The following is an 18,010-nucleotide window of genomic DNA, read 5'->3' as shown; positions in this document are numbered from 1 at the left end:
GTGCATCGTCTCCAACTACCTCAAATGGTCTTACTAACTTTTTCCTACTATATGTCTGTATCGTTATCCCCTTTTTACACCTTCTCTTGCTGACGTTTGCGAAAAAAGCACGTCACTGAGTTGCGCAGCTACAAAATGGATGCTTACATCTTAAACAGACAACCTGCAATACTTTGCCAATTTAATTTAGCTACTGTCATGAGCTAAACACCTTGACATTTTCCATATGAGGAATTGTAAAATCTTTTGAGTTGTAGTTATTGAAAAATTTTATTTTTATAGATTTTTACTTCTTAACTAAAGCAGAAGAATCTTTAGAGGATAATTGAATCAAAAAAAATATGGTTGAAACTTTGAGTAGGTTGCTATTGGAGGAGTTGAAGATTATCTAGACTTCTATTAGGTAGGTATTGGCTTGAGTGACATTATGGCTAAAAGTATAAAGCGAATAAATCGGTAGCTTGTATTGGTAGGCCACCAGAAATAGTTGAGTGGATGACTAGAAATACTCAAGTCCCTGCTGGAAATAAAGTTGGGGGCCATCTCACACTTGACGGACTCGAGAGAGATGTAGTTGCTTCGTCAAGTCATTCGAAATACTTGAGCCTTTTGAGAGGGAAGAGGCGAAATTTTAGTGCCCTGTGCCAACAATCGATCGTTTTCTGCTAAAAGGATAAATTTTCATCGATATTCATATACTTAATATTTTTTTAATTTTATATATTGTTGAATTTTTATAAATAGTGTCAATTCAAACACTCAACATGGGATCTAATGTTTCCAATGCAAGCTCACTTCGTCAAAAATTCAGGTCAATCTATAATTAAAGAATCAATCAAAATAAATGAATGAAAGTAGTAAATAAATAATTTTGCATAATTTCTAGTATTCGTAAAGCAGTTATTTCGTTTTTGATCAAATCAAGATTGGAATCATGTAAACCTAATTAGAGAATTCGAAAGAAAAAACTGCAAAATCAGAAGCAATGATTTGGATTTATTTTTGTCAAATATGCAGCTTTAAATCTGATCCTATCAGGCCTCAAGTAGTATTTGAGTGACGTCATGGCACACCAAAAACTGACGTCGTCATCGATATGAAGCGAGATATATTTTACAAAAGAAATTGCTAGATTCAGCTTGACACAGCTTGTCTATAAAGTATAAAGCAACAAAAGAAAAAAATAATTTAACTTATTATCATTAATTAAGATCTATAAATATACCAGGAATTTTACCCTAGTTTTTTAGGACTTTTTTGGAATAATAGTCAATGAATCTTCACTTTTGTTTTATTTTAACTAACAATAGAAATTCCATTTGAATGTTACAATACAATGTTTCAACAAAATTCATTACAAAGGTTGTTAGTTTTCTTTCTAAATTTATTTTTTTAGTCTTTGAACAATTTTACTGCCTTATCTTGCTAACATATTTGTGCATAGTATATTTTTAAGATTTTTGATGATTACTTGTACTGCTACATGAGTAGCATTCTTCAACTCATCATCAGCATCAACTAATAGTGGCCAGTTCGTTAAAAAGAAGATTAAATTTAAAGAATAAAAAAAACTTTTCAAAATTAATTAGATGCATGTTTAAACAAAAATTATTTGATATATTTTACCATTATGATTGATAATATTAAAAAAAAATTTTCAGTCTTTTGAAAGCTTTTATTGACTGGACTATTAACGATGAAAATGCTGCTCAATGCATCGATCCTCAAAATTGTGGCACGAATAGAAAGCAGTGGAGTGGTGACTCTTGAAGGGGTGCTTCCACGAGGACGATCGTACCAAAAGAGAATATAGGAAGATCTTATATAGCATACAGGTGCCTGTATTTCTATCTGCAATATTAACGGGTTGGATGATGAACTGTAGAGATATATTCTTAGTGTGGGTAACAATCATGAACGAGAATGAGAAACAAGATGCTTCAGAAATAAGTACCTCCGGAGTCTCTATTTATGTGCGCATACAACCACTAGCTTTGACAATGTTTACAATTAAAATCGTTAGATGAGAAGAGTGAGCAAGCTAAAATTCTGGTCTTCTTCTAGTTTTAAGTTTTACATATTTTCATTCTTTTTGATTCAAATCAAACTTTGGGCTCTTCTTCCACTTTAAAGAAAGTTTAATCACTTTTCCACTCAGCCTGTGTTGATGACGATAAATTAAAACTATTTTTTTTATGTATAACCCTTTTTTTTAATAATACAATGTAATTTTGTCTTTTGAAAAAATGATCATCTCGAAAGAGGTAGATCGTTTCTTCAAGAACAGGCACTTTACTTTGCAGTTTTTTATTTGCAACACAATTTCGAGGATCGATGCATCGAGCAGTGTTGCTAATAACTCTGTGAATGTCATAGTAGTTAGTAAAATTACCTACAATATAGGCTTTATAATCATTCTTTTTTTCTTACCTTTTTAACTTTTTTCAACTAAAATTGTAGTATAATTTTTTAATTTTTTTCATGAAATATATCATCTATAGACTTATCGATTAGATATAGTTAAAAGTTTAATAAAATCTTTAAAAAGTATTCATTTTAATTTACTGTTATACAGTTATTTAATGAAGATAATTTTATTAATAAAATTAGTTTATCAATAAATTTTCTGAAAGCACAGTCTAGATATATCTGAGCCCAGCATTGAGATTACCAGACTCTGATGTACCAAGACTCAGTTGATCCTTGAAAAAGGATTCTATGTTACAATGATAATTTTGAATTTAAAAATAAATTAAAAAGTTTATCGCGTAAAACTAATGATCAAATTATTTTCTTTCTCTAATCATCACTTTCAATAATTGCCATGAATTTATAATTATTTATATGAAATGATGATAATTAAATTTTATTGGTGAATTTAGTTGTTCCCAATCAATGCTAAACTTGATTTCTAATATCCGTTTTCTAATTTTCAATTAACAATTAGAATCAAGATTGATATAAAGAATCGAAATAGTTGAACAGTTACGAAATACTGCATTGAAGCAAATTGGGAAGAGGTCGAGGGTAGTGTGAGACTCCAGGGGGATTACCACTACTCTTTCTCTTAACTCGTCACTCATTCTCCCTCGACAAGTCGTAGACACTTACGACTTATCTATCGCGATCACTGAAAGGTACGTAACACAGTAAGATCAGAGCAATAGTGCAGCGCTGGAGATCTGCAGGGGTAGGGAGCCAATGTTGAAAAAAAAGAAAGGGTAGTTTTCCCTCCGGTACACCACTTTCAACCTCTTCCGTCTCTTTCCTTTCATCCTCTCACCCTTCTTCAACTCTCCAGGTTCCTCTTTCGATCTCCCACCACCAATTGTGCAGCTTCTACAAAATCTCTGCAAGAAATCCAGTCGCCCAATGTATCTCCTCGGCACTGGTATCCAGTTCTAATAAATTCATCAGTACCAGAGGAGAAATTAATCAATTTTTGTTTTTAGATTTGAAGCAAATATTTAAATATAAACAAGAAAGTGTAATGAAGAAATTGAATAAAATGTGTTAAAGAAGCTTAGAAAAAGAACTGGGTGATGATAAGGATGTGGAAACGTGGTATTTCAGCTGTTCTCAATTTTTGTTTTATTCTTCAGCTGATTCTTCTAGGCTTCCTCATCAACGATGCGTACGCTCAGTAAGATCGCTTCTGTAGTCACGGCAGTCAATTTTTTTTTTATTACTTTTTTAGCAGCTGAATGATGACGACAGTTGCAAGCAATTAATTGACAGTGTTATTAAAAAATATACAGGCCTATCTCAATTATGATTGTCAATTATTTTAGGAGAAGTCTGGAATTTTATGATCTTCTTCCTGAAGACCCTAAACTCTATGATAAGATGAGACCACCAAAGAAAGATGGACAAGCTACTGTTGTGTATTTTCATGTCACAGTTATGGGTCTTGATTCTATTGACGAAACGTCAATGGTAATTTTATTTCTTGTTTCATTTCATAAAGTTATGGTGAAATATTAGATTGATATGTTACACAATAATTTTAGACATATGCAGCAGATATTTTTTTCGCTCAAACGTGGAAGGATAATAGACTTCGACTTCCTGAAAATATGACTTCTGAATACAGGTATTTCAATGATAAATAAATCATAATGATAATATTATTAAATATATTGGAAATTCACGTTGATTATAAAATAATGATTAAAAAGTTATTTTTAAAAATTCTAAAATTTCTTAGATTGTTAGAAGTAGATTGGCTAAAAAATATGTGGAGACCAGATTCGTTTTTCAAAAATGCTAAATCAGTGACTTTTCAAACGATGACGATACCAAATCACTATCTTTGGCTTTACAAAGACAAAACCATCCTTTACATGGTCAAGTAAGAAGTTTTATAGTTTACTTTCTGTCATTCACTCTTTATTTTTAATAAGTAAAGAAATTTAAAGACTAAACATTGACATTTAGGCTGACATTGAAACTATCATGTGCTATGAATTTCCTAATCTACCCTCACGACACTCAGGAATGTAAACTACAGATGGAAAGCCGTAAGTATTAGCATAACGCTACATAAATTTGATGCTAGTTAAATCTAAAAATAAAACAGTATTTTATAAGCTCAGTTTGATAATAAGAGGAATTGTAGTTTGAAAAGAAAATCGATAAGTCAAAAACAAAGATTGAATAGATAACACGCAATTAACTAACTCGGTCAACAGTTTCGCACACGACGGATGAAATGATATTCCAATGGGATCCAGATGTACCTCTTGTTGTTGATGAGAACATTGAGTTACCACAATTGCAGCTTGTTAAGAATTATACTGCTGATTGTACTCAAGTTTACTCTACAGGTACGTTACTTGTGAAAATGCATGAAAATAATCACAATCAATTTCATTTATGAATCCTCGACAGGTAATTTCACATGCCTGGAGGTGATTTTCGTACTCAAACGACGTCTTGGTTATTATCTTTTCCACACTTATGTTCCTACATGTTTAATTGTCATCATGTCTGTAAGTAAATTTTAATAATTATATCAAAAATGACCATATCAACAGAAATTATTATTATTTAATTTTTATTTAAAATAATATTTTATAGTGGGTATCATTTTGGATCAAACCAGAAGCAGCACCAGCACGAGTGACTTTGGGAGTCACATCTTTACTGACTTTATCAACGCAGCATGCAAAAAGCCAGGCATCATTACCTCCAGTGTCATATCTAAAAGCAGTGGATGCTTTCATGTCGGTTTGTACAATTTTTGTGTTCATGGCTTTGATGGAATACTGTCTAGTCAACATTGTTTTGGGTGACTCTGATGCTCCTGCACCCAAACCACCACCTCCACCACCAGCTACGACTTCCACTGGTCCTGGGGATTCAACTAAACTTGATAAGATTTTTGATATTGCTTCCAAGGTAACGGCTGGACGAAAATTACTTAACTATGTTCTTCTGTGTTTCGGCGAGGACTGTGTGCTGTAACACAATATGCCTCTTTCAATTAAATATTGATTATAATAAATATAATCAATAAATATTTTTCCTCTCCGAAGCACAGAAGAAAATTGGATTAATTGATGTTCAAATTGTGATTATTGTCACACAGGAGAATGCAATGTTGCTATCGGGTCGTTCGCAGAAATCTGCAAATCTACCTCCACCAGGTCCTACGCCTGCTCAACGAGCAAGACTTCGAGCTCTCAACATCGATCGAACCTCACGAGTGTTCTTTCCGTTTCTTTTTGCAGTACTCAATGTAACATACTGGATAATGTTTGCTGAATATATCTAAAAAAGGCGAGGCACTACCAACGTCTTCAATAGTCTCGCCATTGCCGTCCGAACTCCTTTGACGTTTACCTTACTGTTAACGTTGCTATCTACGCTTATTTTATTCTTTTAAATTGTTATTATTTTTTGTGATATTTATTTATTTATTTGATAATATTTTATCAAATGAATAACTAGATAATTAATGAATTTTTAACGTGTTGCAGAAATATGTTAATTAGAAATGCGATCAGCTTTATCAGTTGTTGGACAATTTTCTAGTATTCTCCATCTACATTTTCATCTGCTTCATACCAAACTTGAGCTTCTGCTTTCTCTTATCTTCTTTCTTTTTATATTATAATAAATAATAAAATAAATTCATGTGAAAAATAAGATAAAATTTAAGAAATTAATATTAAAGTTGCAATTAGGATTGAAAAAATTTCAAGAGTATACTCTTACATAATTCATTAAAGTTAAAAATTATAAAATATAATTAAAATAATTATTATAAAAAATAAATAAATACATATAAATAATATAAATAAAATTCCATTGTAGTGTTCTATCTTTGCTGTAGATATTTTTTATACTTTGTTTAGTATGACATGAAAGCACGTGGTCATATGGCCTTCCGTTTCCTCTAGTAGCTATTCGTGCAGAAAAAGAATAGTTGACTGTGCTTGAAGTTTGTTCATAATAGGGAAGTTGAAAAAGAAAAAAGAAGAGTTTGAAACTTAAAAGTGAGACGAGGAAGAGGAGGCAATGGCATACTATCACAACCGGAGAATGATAGCAACCCACGCTTCTCTTCCTTCCTCTTGTTGCAGTATATTAAATAAGTCCACGATTGTTTCCACTGAATTGCGTATCATTTAACAAATAAAATTAAAACAGTCTCGTTTTTTACCTCAAACACTTCAATTCTATTAATTTAATAAAAAATTTAAAACTTCTCATTTATCTATGTCTCTAACTCTAGAAAATATTTCTTTTTATCATAATATTATTTTAAAATAAGTACATAATTTTTTCTTGAGCTGATGATGTAATTTATTACTGAGACTATTATGAAATGATAAATGAAAAATTCCAACGAATTTCTTGGATTGAAAATTGATAAGATGACCGAGAGAACATACTCTAACTGGATATGCTTCAAGCTAAAGAAAAGAGGAATATGGATACGAGAAGTAAAGCAGACAAATGCAAGTGTGCAGCACGTGTGGACAAAGATCACTTACCACACAATCTAACGGGTGTCGCTTGGATACCCTGGATATTGACTAATATAACTCTAAATAGAATCTCCTATAGTAAAATAAAATTTGTAAAAATGATACATAACTTGGTTGTTTAATAAATCAAGTAAATTATTATATCAATAAAATTGATTGTTAAAATATATATGATAAAAAATATAACTTGAAACTGAGTCTTCAGGATAAATTGGAGCACTCAGTGGAAGTCAGCCTTGTAAGATCCATATTTGGGAAACATTGCTGCAGGCTGTTTGATAATAATAAATGTCAACGACAGAAGCAATTGATTTTCACTGGAAAATTGAATATTGAATTTTTGTTTGATATAGATTGATTAATTATTTATTTTGCTTAATTGATCATAGCTTTTACGAGTAATTATTAATAAATCATATTGCATTTATAATTATGATAATTACTATATATGCTATTAAGATACGAGGTATAATCTAAATCCAAATGTGCCAACAGGAAACTTAACTGTATCCATTTACACCCACGCTAGAAGACCATTGACAATGTTAAAATTTGCTGAAGAAGGCTTATCAATTTATGGAACGAAGCAGTTTAATTCAACCATTTTAACACATTATTAAATTAATCTGACAATTATATAAATATCAAAAATTATTTTTATTATTAAATAAATATTTTCATTCATTCTTAATTCATTTATAAGTTTTTCTGAAATCTCTACAATATCAGAATGTCTACTTCTACACTATTCAACTTGACAGTTTTTACTCATATCTATTTAATTTTAAGACGTAAAATTTAAAGACAAACAGATTTCAATTTTAAGAAATAAAAAAAAGGCTGGGTGTTCAAAGACTCATAAAATAAGACATCTGGTTTCTTACGGTCATAAACATCAGGGTCGAGGGTCATTTTCTTCTGGGAAACTTCTACTATTATACCTGATTTTCAACTTCAGGCAAATACGTTGGTTGTTTTATAAAAATAACTTATTAAAAATATCTTTTATTAAGTTTAACAATATTATTAATCATCTTTTTAGAATGTATATAATATTCTTATTATCCACATGCAGATGAGAATAATTGTCTTCCAAGAAATCACCGTCTAATTTCAGTTTTCCAAGAACGAAATTAAATAAAAATGTATAAATTGATATAATAGTGTTTTAAAAATGATCTATTAAGATTGTTGATTGATAATCAATTTTTTAGTAAATATTTAATATAGAAAAAAGATGATCTAAAAGGTTAGATAATTTTCATTACACTCCATAGACTTGCTCCATTCTGATCCTAAGAGATTTAATCCCTCCCACGGTGGTTTTTAGCTTCAAGTCCCCCGCATGACTAATACTTGTTAGCTTTGTCTAACACTTAAACTCGCTTACTAACTTATCTCTCTCTAATTCTCGTCTGGTTGTTGGTAGAATGAAGGCGCACACACAGTGTGTAGTGTGCTGAGAGTGCTGCAGCCGCTTTGGAGCGACAGCGTGAGTTGTGTCTACGAGTAAATTTTAATTCCCTACAGTACTCTTACCCTTACTTTTCAATATCGTCAACATTCAAAGCATCAAAGAAATTTTTAAATATCTCCAATTGTTCTATCAAAAGTTTTAAAAATTCCAAAATCTAAAAATCGTTGATATTTAGATCAGAAATCAATTGCTGGGACTGTGAGCGTCTAATCTAGGTGGGTACTTGTGATTCTCAATATAAACTAACTTCCTGAGTACTGCGAAAAATGATAAAAAAGTCAAGTTCTTCAAGAATTAGATGAAAAGTGTTTTTGTTGGTGATGTTTTTTTTTGTGCTACATATGATTCCCTTTATTTTAGTGCCTACATGAGCCAAAGCGAGAAAGAATAAAGGAGAGAAAGAGATGACATGAGAGAAGAATGTTGAAGTTGTAAAAAAATCACAGCACTCAGTAAAGATAGCACTTGGTACACTGGTATAAAAATCATTGCTTTATTTATTACCATGTGAAAATTGTTTTGTTTAATTGTTGATAAAGTGTTTATGCTTATGTGATGGTGGTTTATACATAATTAGCATCAATAACTGTCTATGAAAATTGGAATTGTAATAATAAATTATTTTTTTATCATCTAAACAAATTATAAAAAATTTAAATTTATCTCTTCTGTGATTGTATAAAAAATTTTTTGTATTCATTGATAAACTTGGCATGTTACTTCATACCCTGAGGGCAATCTTTTGATTCACAACTTCACCATTCAGACTCACTATCTCTTGGTATTAAAATAAGACTTAAAAGTATATTTATGATTGATCGCACACTATCGTGCTGTTATTTTGTTATCCAGATAAATGGAGCCGATGTATTGAGAAGTTATTTCACTCGGAGAAATGCATCAACATTAAAATAAAAATGCATTTAATACGACTGAGTTCAGCAACTTTTTTGTTGATAACTGTGTTCATTTTAGGTAAGCTTGAAATTTTGCTTCCGTTTTAAATACTATCATTTTTATATTATTTAAATGATAAATTAGATGAGATAACAGTTGAAAAAAATTTGTTATACCAAGAACAGCCCACTTTCTATTCGTTGCCCTCACGACAAATGTATCTTTATCCATTTTTGATTAGATATTACTTCGACCTCTTGACTCTTAGCTTCCGTTGGACCACAAGAGCTTTCTTTCAAACCCGAAAAACCGAATAGTTTATTAAAATTATTTTACTTAGAATATAAATAATTACTGTTTTATCAACTTTTTTGTCGAATAAAATTATTCAATATTTTTTTATAACTCTTGATTGATTGATTAGTTCATTTTATTCACTAATATAGTCATCACACTTAATGAAAGAAAATACAAATATTTATTTTATAAATAAAATACTTTTTAGTTAAATAAATGTAATGATACATTACTAAATGAAGAGCATCAATTAATAATCCAATAACGTAATAGTTATAAACTTTAGATAAAATTTTAACAGTGATTATATTTACTGGCCTCAAAGAGAGGAATGTTTCAAGAGAAATTGATTAAAATATTAAAAATAAATTATTTAGTCATTTTTTTCGGCTTGATAACACTTTAATAGGGAGAAAAATCATTCAACTTCCGTTTTTTCAGAGTTATTTTTAAATATTAATAGCAATTCAAAATTTGTGATAGCAATAATTACATGAAATTTTTTTTTTACAGGTTTTGTAAGTAGTCAATATACAAAAGAATATGAAAGACCTTTAAGAGGTAAGATCACTCTCACTGATAAATATAATAATTATTTAATTAGAGTATATAAGTCATTAAACTTTTGAGAAAATGAAATAAAAAATTGTGAAATAAAACAAAAATAAAAAAATACAACCGAAAGTTTTATCGAATAATGAATTAATAAAAGGGTGAATAGAAAATACAATAAAAGGGGTGTTATAGGATCAGTACAACGAGGAGACATCTCATCATTGGATGGAATTGCATATCATGGGCCCATATATGTTTTCTCAAGGCCTGGAGGTAGCTTCGTAAATTTTGAACCCACAAAAAGCAAACTTGATAATAATTAATTCACCCACAGAGATTACCTTTAATTAATTGTATTAATATTTGGTTGAGGTTGGCAAGAGATGTATTTAAAATTTTAATCAGACATGCACGATTCTTCCCCACTAATGTCACTGTTAATAAATAATATTTTTTACTGTGGTTCATTTGAAGTCAAATCGTATATAATTCCACCAATGTCCCAGTTGACATAATAAATAAAATAAAAAATTTAAAAATAATCATTATGATATAATCAGAAATATTTTATATAGCTTTTTAACCAAGGCGGTGGTGTTGAAATAATTAAACTCTTACATCTGATTTTGAAGTTGAACATATCGATTACTGTTTATTAATAAACTCTTTATTTCTGGATAGGACCTTATGCCAAGAGACGACATCCCTGTGAGAAAAGTTCCTGCTATCCTGCTACAGGAAATCTCTTGATTGGAAGAAAAGATAGACTCTCAGCATCATCAACATGTGGATTACATGGTCCAGAAAGATACTGCATTGTACATCATTTAAAAGAAAAGAAAAAGTGCTTCTTCTGTGATGCATCAAATCCTAAACAGCAGCACAACATTACCAACATCGTCGGTGGGTAAGTCCAAATAAAATGAAAATAGATTTTTTTCCATAGAAATAAAAAAAAAATATATATTTATGAAATTTTTTGATAGGTCTTCTCAAACTAGAAGAACTTGGTGGCAAGCAGAAAATGGAATTGAAAATGTGGTAGTAACATTTGATATGGAAGCTGAGTTTCACTTAACTCATTTAATCATCAGATTCCAAACATTCCGACCAGCGGCAATGTTAATTGAAAGATCCCATGACTTTGGAAAAACTTGGCAGGTTTATAGATACTTTGCTCACAATTGTGAACAATCATTTCCAGGTGTACCAACGCATCCACCTCAAAAACTTACTGATGTTATCTGTGAATCCCGGTATTCATCTGTATCACCATCGTCAGGAGGAGAAATTATTTTCCGAGTTCTTCCACCTAATCTTCAATCAGTTATCGACAATCCTTACTCTAAAGAAGTTCAAAATTTGATGAAAATGACAAATCTTCGAATAAACTTTACTAAACTTCATACTTTGGGAGATGATTTGTTGGATGATAGACCTGAAATCAGAGAAAAATATTACTACGCTGTCCAAGACATGGTAATTCGTGGGTCTTGTTCATGCTATGGTCATGCCTCAGCTTGTCTAGAGCTTCCAGGTATTGCTAATGAAGAGGAAATGGTTCATGGAAGATGTGAATGTACTCATAACACCAAAGGACTGAATTGTGAAATGTGTCAAGATCTATTTAATGATGGACCATGGAAACCTGCTGTAGGAAAGCAGAGCAACGCTTGTAGACCTTGTAATTGTAATAATCACGCTTCTTCTTGTCATTTTGATGAAGCTGTTTACGAGAGATCTGGAAGAATATCTGGAGGAGTTTGTGATGATTGTCAGCATAATACAAGGGGTCAAAACTGTGAACAATGTAAACCTTTTTTTTACCACGATGTAAATAGAAATATTTCTGACCCTGAAGCCTGTCAGCCGTGCGATTGTGATCCTAATGGGTCACTTGATGACGGTATTTGTGATTCACGAACTGATCCTTTAACTGGAGAAGAATCGGGACGTTGTCACTGTAAAGCTAACGTTGAAGGTCGGCGATGTGATAGATGTAAAAATGGCTTTTGGAACTTTGATCCAGAAAATCCAGAAGGATGTCAGGCATGTACTTGTAATCTTCTTGGAACTATTGATAATCAAGGGTGTAATCAGCTCACAGGAGAGTGTACTTGTAAACGTTATGTAACAGCACGTGATTGTAATCAATGTTTGCCTGAATATTGGGGTCTTTCGGATGATCATGATGGATGTAAGCCTTGTGATTGTAATCCTGGTGGATCTTATGAATCAACCTGTGATGTCGTTACGGGTCAATGTAGATGTCGACCTCATGTTAGTGGAAGAACTTGTGATCAACCGGAACAAAGTTACTATACAGGTTCCTTGGACTTTTTAGTATATGAAGGAGAATTGGCTAAAGCTTCTGACGTTAGTATTTTTTGATAAAATCATTGTAAATATATTAGAATAATTATGATTATTAATGGATTAATAATGCAATGATTTCGTATTTTAGAATTGTCAAGTAGTCATTCGAGAGCCTTATAGAGATGGACGTAATAATACTTGGACAGGAACAGGATTCATGAAAGCATTAGAAGGTTCCACAATGAATTTTACAATTAATGACATCAGGAAATCAATGTGGTATGATATTATTGTACGATATGAACCTGTACATCCTGGTGTGTGGGAACACGTTGAAATCTTCATCGAAAGAGACGGTCCTGTAGATCCTGATGGTCCTTGTGCTGATTGGAGAATAGATGATGATCATTTATGGGTTCAATTGCCGGATAATTCTCGCAGTGCTGTAATGACACCTGCTGTCTGTTTGGAAGCCGGAAAAGTTTATAAAGTTTTGTTGACTTTTAGAAAATTTGATCCTAAAGGCGATCCAGTTCCAAGTGCTGCTATTTTGATTGACTCGGTAAGATTAGATTTTGAAAATAAAATAAAATAAATGATTTAAAAAATTTCAGCGATTGTTATTTACTATTTTCAGATTGTTTTAAGACCTAGAATTGAATCAATTCCTTTCTTCAGCGGCTCAGGACCAGGAGAATTAAGGCGTCAAGAATATGAAAGATATCGTTGTAGTGATATGTTTAACAGCGTTACACCATATACTCGTGATGAGAATGATATCTGTGCTAAATATCATAATAGTATTGGTTTATGGGTTTTTGATGGAGCTCATGGTAATTTTTTTAATATTTAAATTCATTAATTTTTCTGTTAAATAAAAGAATTATTTTTAATTATAAACTGCAGTGTTTTGGATCAACAATTTATTTTTATTTTTTTTTCCTCTCTAGCATGTGAATGTAATCCAACTGGATCACATAGTTTACTTTGCCAGAATTATGGTGGTGTTTGTCCTTGCAAAACTAACGTTGAAGGAAGACGTTGCGATCGGTGTGCTGCTGGTACCTATGGTTTTGGACCTAATGGATGTACTCCTTGTGATTGTGATGCTGTTGGAGCTTTAGATAATTTGTGCGATGTTAATACTGGTAGATGTAAATGTCGACCCAATACCTACGGAAAAACTTGTGGTCAATGTGATCCAGGCTTTTGGAATTTCCCGCACTGCCAACGATGCGAGTGTAATGGGCATGCTGATAGTTGTGATTCACGAACTGGAGCTTGTATCAACTGTCGAGATTACACTACTGGTCATACTTGTGATAGATGTATTGATACTTTCTACGGTGATCCAAGAATCGGAGTTGATATTCCTTGCAGAGCGTGTCCCTGTCCAGGTAATTCATAAATTTCTATTAAATTTTTACATAATAATGCTTATAAAATATTTAAATGATTAAAAAAAATTTATTGTACCATTCTTATATTTTTTTTTTTTTTTAGGAACAATTGATTCTGGTCACTCTTATGCCGAAAGTTGTTCTCTTGATCCAGTAACTCATGATGTAATCTGTGAATGCTTTGAAGGATATATAGGAGCGAGATGTGAAAATTGTGCTGAAAATTATTATGGAAATCCTGAAGATCCAAATGGCAAATGTCAAGCTTGTGATTGCAGCAATAATACTGACTTAGCTCGTCCAGGAAATTGTGATCCACAAACTGGACGTTGTCTTCAATGTCTCTATGATACAGATGGACCCAATTGTCAGTATTGTAAACCCGGATATTATGGTAATGCTCTAGAGAAAAATTGTCAAGATTGTCAGTGTAATGTACTGGGTACTGATCCAACTGCTGGACCATGTGATCATAGAACTGGTCAATGTCCTTGCTTGCCTCATGTTGTCGGTAAACTTTGCGATGCTTGTGAAGAAAACCATTGGCGTATAGCAAGTGGACAAGGATGTGATCCTTGTGAATGTGATGCTGTTGGAAGTATCTCTGACAGGTTTGTTAATCATTTTTTTCAGTATTTTAAAATATCATAATGTCTATTGAATAACTGATAAATATATAAATAATACTTTACTTAGTTGTAACCCATATGATGGAACATGTGAATGTAAACCAGGATTTGGAGGTCGTAGATGTAATGAATGTCAAACAAACTTCTGGGGAAATCCAAATGTCCAATGCTATCCTTGTGATTGTGATGTTATTGGCTCATCTAGCTCCCAATGCGATAGAGACACAGGTTATTGTATTTGTCATAAAGGAATTGGTGGAGAGAAATGTGATCAATGTGACCGTAGTTACATTGGTACTGCACCAGATTGTAGACCTTGTGGAGAATGTTTCGATAATTGGGATCTAATTCTCAGTGGTCTGAAGAATACAACATATTCAGTTATTCAAGAAGCTTCAAGGATTCAAAAAGTAGGTACAACTGGTGTTTACAGTCAACAATTTGATGCAATGTTAGAGTCACTTGATCAAGTCCGCAATTTAATTGATAAAACTACAGTAAAAACTCAAGACCTTGATGTACTTGAAAAGTTGACATTGGAGTTGTCTAAAAATATTTCTTTATCAACAAAGACTTTAGAAGAAATTGAAAATCAATTGGAAAATGTCGGACAACGAGTAAATTTAGGTGATGTAGCTCTGAAAAAATTGAAGAATCGAACAAATAATCTCCATCATGGAGCAGCACTGCTCAAAGAGGATGCCATGAGGCTTCAAGAAGCTAATGTTCAAGGTGCTCTAAATGTAACTCATCTCATGGCAGATCAGTCACGTCAAGCAGAAAAAATGGCTAATGAAACAACAAGTGTATTGGCAGATGCTGAAAGATACAGAAAAAATACTGAAAGTTTATTAGCAAAAAATAGTGGAACAGTCATTGAAGCACAAGAACGCAGTCAAAGCTCTATTGCGAAACTTAATGATAAACTTAATAAATTAGAAACAGACATTCCACGATTAAATCTTGATATGTGTGGTGATAATGTCACGGAATGTAGTAATATCTGTGGTGGAGCTGGTTGCGGAAATTGTGGTGGAATTTCCTGTGATGCTGGAGCCATAACTAAAGCGAATCAAGCATTGGATGTTGCCACCAAACAAGCAGAAAAAATAAAAAGCCATAAAGATGCAACTGAGCAATTAGTACGCAAGGTAAAACTCGATTTTTAATTAAAATTTATTTTTATTAATTTTTAAAATAAAAAATTTTTTTCGTAGATGCTAAACGTTAAACAAGATGCAGTTACAGCAAGATCCAATGCTCAAGATGCTTTTAATTTTGCTCTAGATGCAAGGAATAAATCAGATCGAATAGTTAAATCTTTGACTGATATCAATGAAAAAATTTGGATGGTTTTGAACGATGAACAACCAACACCAACAATGGTCAGAGATTTAGCTGAGGAAGTTTTTGAAAAAAATATTCATCTGAGACCTGATGAAATAGAAAGCTTAGCAGATAAGATCGATAACATTGTTGGATCCTTAACTGATTCTGACAGAATATTACAGGATACTGCTGCAGATTTACGAATGGCTGAACAACTTGCAGAAAGGGCACAGGCCATTAAAGAAGCTGCTGTTCGTAAACAAACTCAAGCCGAAAAGGTATTTGCATCGTAAATAAAACTATTTTTATTACTAACACAAAATAAAGAACTTTTAAAATGTATTAATTATTAATTAATCAATTAATTTATGTTTTAGGTGGTGAGCTTATTGACTGATACCCAACAAGCACAAGTTATAGCACAATCTGCAATAGAAAAAGCAGAAGTAGACATAGCAGGTTCACAAAAAGATCTTGAAGTTGTTTCAGGAATAACAAAAGACGCAAGAAAAAGAGCAGGCAACACTACAGCAGCAGTAGAAGCATTAGAAGCACGTTTAAAACAACTTCAAACTCAATCAGTGCGTAATGATTTTGTTTTAAATCAAGAAATTCGAAAAGAGCTCCGTACTCTGGCTAATGACGCCAAAGACGTTCGAGAGAAAACAGACAAACTTGGAATTGAGTACAAAAAAGCGGGTGATTCTCTAACTTATCGAGTAACTAAAAGTAAAGGCGACATCCAAAGAGCAAAGAGGCTTTTGCAAAGAGCTTCTGAACTTACTGCCGACACAACGACCAAGTTTAAGGATTTAGATGGAATGGAGAGCGTTTATAGAGACAATGACAGGCTTCTTGGAGACTTAATGACTGAAGTTGATTCCTTGACGGTAGAAATGGAGCGACAATTGGCAGAAATTGAACAAAAAGCACAAACCTACCGACAATGCTCCACTTAAAAATTTATTTAAAAGCAATATTAAATATGTAGACACTTGAGGGATTATCATTCGTGCATGTGCCATAAACTCAGTGTCATATCACTCGTCAATTGATAACAGTGGTTCATCAATCCAAGCATTTAACGCAGTTAGCGTCTGTAAATACACACACATTATAGTTCTAATCGAGTTTTATTTTACAAACAAATAATCTTTTTTATTATCTAAATAGAGAGAGAGAGAGAACGTAGTTTACTTCTTTTATGCCAATTAGTTGGGCAGGATGTTTCTTTACTTAATTAATTAAGAAATGTAAGGAACGTTTACTTAATATTTTTTTAATATAAATTTTTTCAAATAATTATAATTACATTAAAATTGCAATTAATTATGGTTAAAACCAAATTTATGTATTGATATTTTAATATGATTTATATACTGGAAAACAAATTCAATAAAAATGTTTGATATCAACTTTTTCGGCACTTATTCCAAATGATTAAGACATCTTCTTATCAAAATAATCTACCCTAAATTTTTTATTCAAATTTTTGGAGCAATTACTTTATTAAAGACAAAGGAAGCTCTTATTTCTCATAGTATAATAAAAAATTAGCGGTTGACTTCAAAAGAATTAGATGAAATTAGAAATGGAATGAATGAATGAATAAAGCGAAGTATAATGTGTTTTGTACCTGGCTGATATTCAATACCACATAAAACACCTGGAACATATGTTTCCTAGTGCAAATTATTTCTAAACAGTGAAAATTAAAATAGAAAGTTTTATCCATGGTATTTAAATTTTCTCATAAGTTATTTCCTTTTTTCTCCATGAAAAATTGTTTTATAATCACGATGCTCCTGCTGTGCCTACTTCCAATGACTTTATCCCTGTAGCCAGAAGTCAGAGGGGCAGGCGGTCGACTCATGAATGACGAGCTCTGTTGAATTCAAATAAAGTAGCGAAGGGTACGCACAATGAGTTCATTCAACGTTCCCAATGGTTCTCAAACATCTTGCAAGACCCAGGAACAAACAATAAATGACCAAAAGTTGATGGAAATTTATTCCTGTTGACTATGTCATACATGTATATAATTTTTGTGTCATAATTTATGTTAAGTATTTTATTCAACACATCTCTAACCATCAGTACAACTGTTTCATATTA

The 18,010-nt window shown here is 32.0% G+C and overlaps 2 protein-coding genes across 8 annotated transcripts; both read left to right on the top strand.

The window, feature by feature from the left end:
* The first annotated feature begins 3,339 nt into the window (after nucleotides 1-3,339).
* On the top strand, nucleotides 3,340-6,176 carry ort (ora transientless). Of its 5 annotated transcripts, none has more exons than XM_035084283.1 (10): nucleotides 3,340-3,391; nucleotides 3,453-3,643; nucleotides 3,792-3,936; nucleotides 4,011-4,093; nucleotides 4,208-4,351; nucleotides 4,438-4,520; nucleotides 4,692-4,826; nucleotides 4,891-4,991; nucleotides 5,080-5,400; nucleotides 5,591-6,176. In XM_035084283.1, the coding sequence occupies exons 2-10, from the start codon at nucleotides 3,543-3,545 to the stop codon at nucleotides 5,774-5,776; spliced, it is 1,299 nt and encodes a 432-aa protein (XP_034940174.1). In that variant the 5' UTR covers nucleotides 3,340-3,391; nucleotides 3,453-3,542; the 3' UTR covers nucleotides 5,777-6,176. The 5 variants fall into 5 exon arrangements, 4 of the variants coding, with proteins under 4 accessions (XP_034940174.1, XP_034940175.1, XP_034940176.1 ...); XR_004690394.1 differs by having other exon boundaries at nucleotides 3,365-3,643; nucleotides 5,591-5,890; nucleotides 5,982-6,176; XM_035084284.1 differs by having other exon boundaries at nucleotides 3,365-3,634.
* A 2,278-nt stretch (nucleotides 6,177-8,454) lies between these two features.
* LanB1 (laminin subunit beta-1) lies at nucleotides 8,455-17,243 on the top strand. Of its 3 annotated transcripts, XM_035084279.1 has the most exons (14): nucleotides 8,455-8,687; nucleotides 8,833-8,948; nucleotides 9,325-9,447; nucleotides 10,180-10,227; nucleotides 10,414-10,494; nucleotides 10,903-11,128; nucleotides 11,208-12,597; nucleotides 12,686-13,099; nucleotides 13,175-13,370; nucleotides 13,488-13,934; nucleotides 14,041-14,548; nucleotides 14,634-15,717; nucleotides 15,784-16,173; nucleotides 16,273-17,243. In XM_035084279.1, exons 3-14 carry the CDS (start codon nucleotides 9,390-9,392, stop codon nucleotides 16,852-16,854), a joined length of 5,424 nt encoding a protein of 1,807 aa, XP_034940170.1. In that variant the 5' UTR covers nucleotides 8,455-8,687; nucleotides 8,833-8,948; nucleotides 9,325-9,389; the 3' UTR covers nucleotides 16,855-17,243. The 3 variants fall into 3 exon arrangements, with proteins under 3 accessions (XP_034940170.1, XP_034940168.1, XP_034940171.1); XM_035084277.1 differs by lacking the exon at nucleotides 8,833-8,948; XM_035084280.1 differs by lacking the exons at nucleotides 8,833-8,948; nucleotides 10,414-10,494.
* The last annotated feature ends 767 nt before the right edge of the window (nucleotides 17,244-18,010 follow it).

The sequence above is a fragment of the Chelonus insularis genome, unplaced genomic scaffold, assembly GCF_013357705.1.
Source record: "Chelonus insularis isolate UGA/USDA-ARS -01 unplaced genomic scaffold, ASM1335770v1 contig_384_pilon, whole genome shotgun sequence".
Lineage (NCBI taxonomy): Eukaryota > Metazoa > Arthropoda > Insecta > Hymenoptera > Braconidae > Chelonus > Chelonus insularis.
The sequence above is the reverse complement of the archived record's forward strand: the minus strand, read 5'-3'. Positions and strand labels throughout refer to the sequence as shown.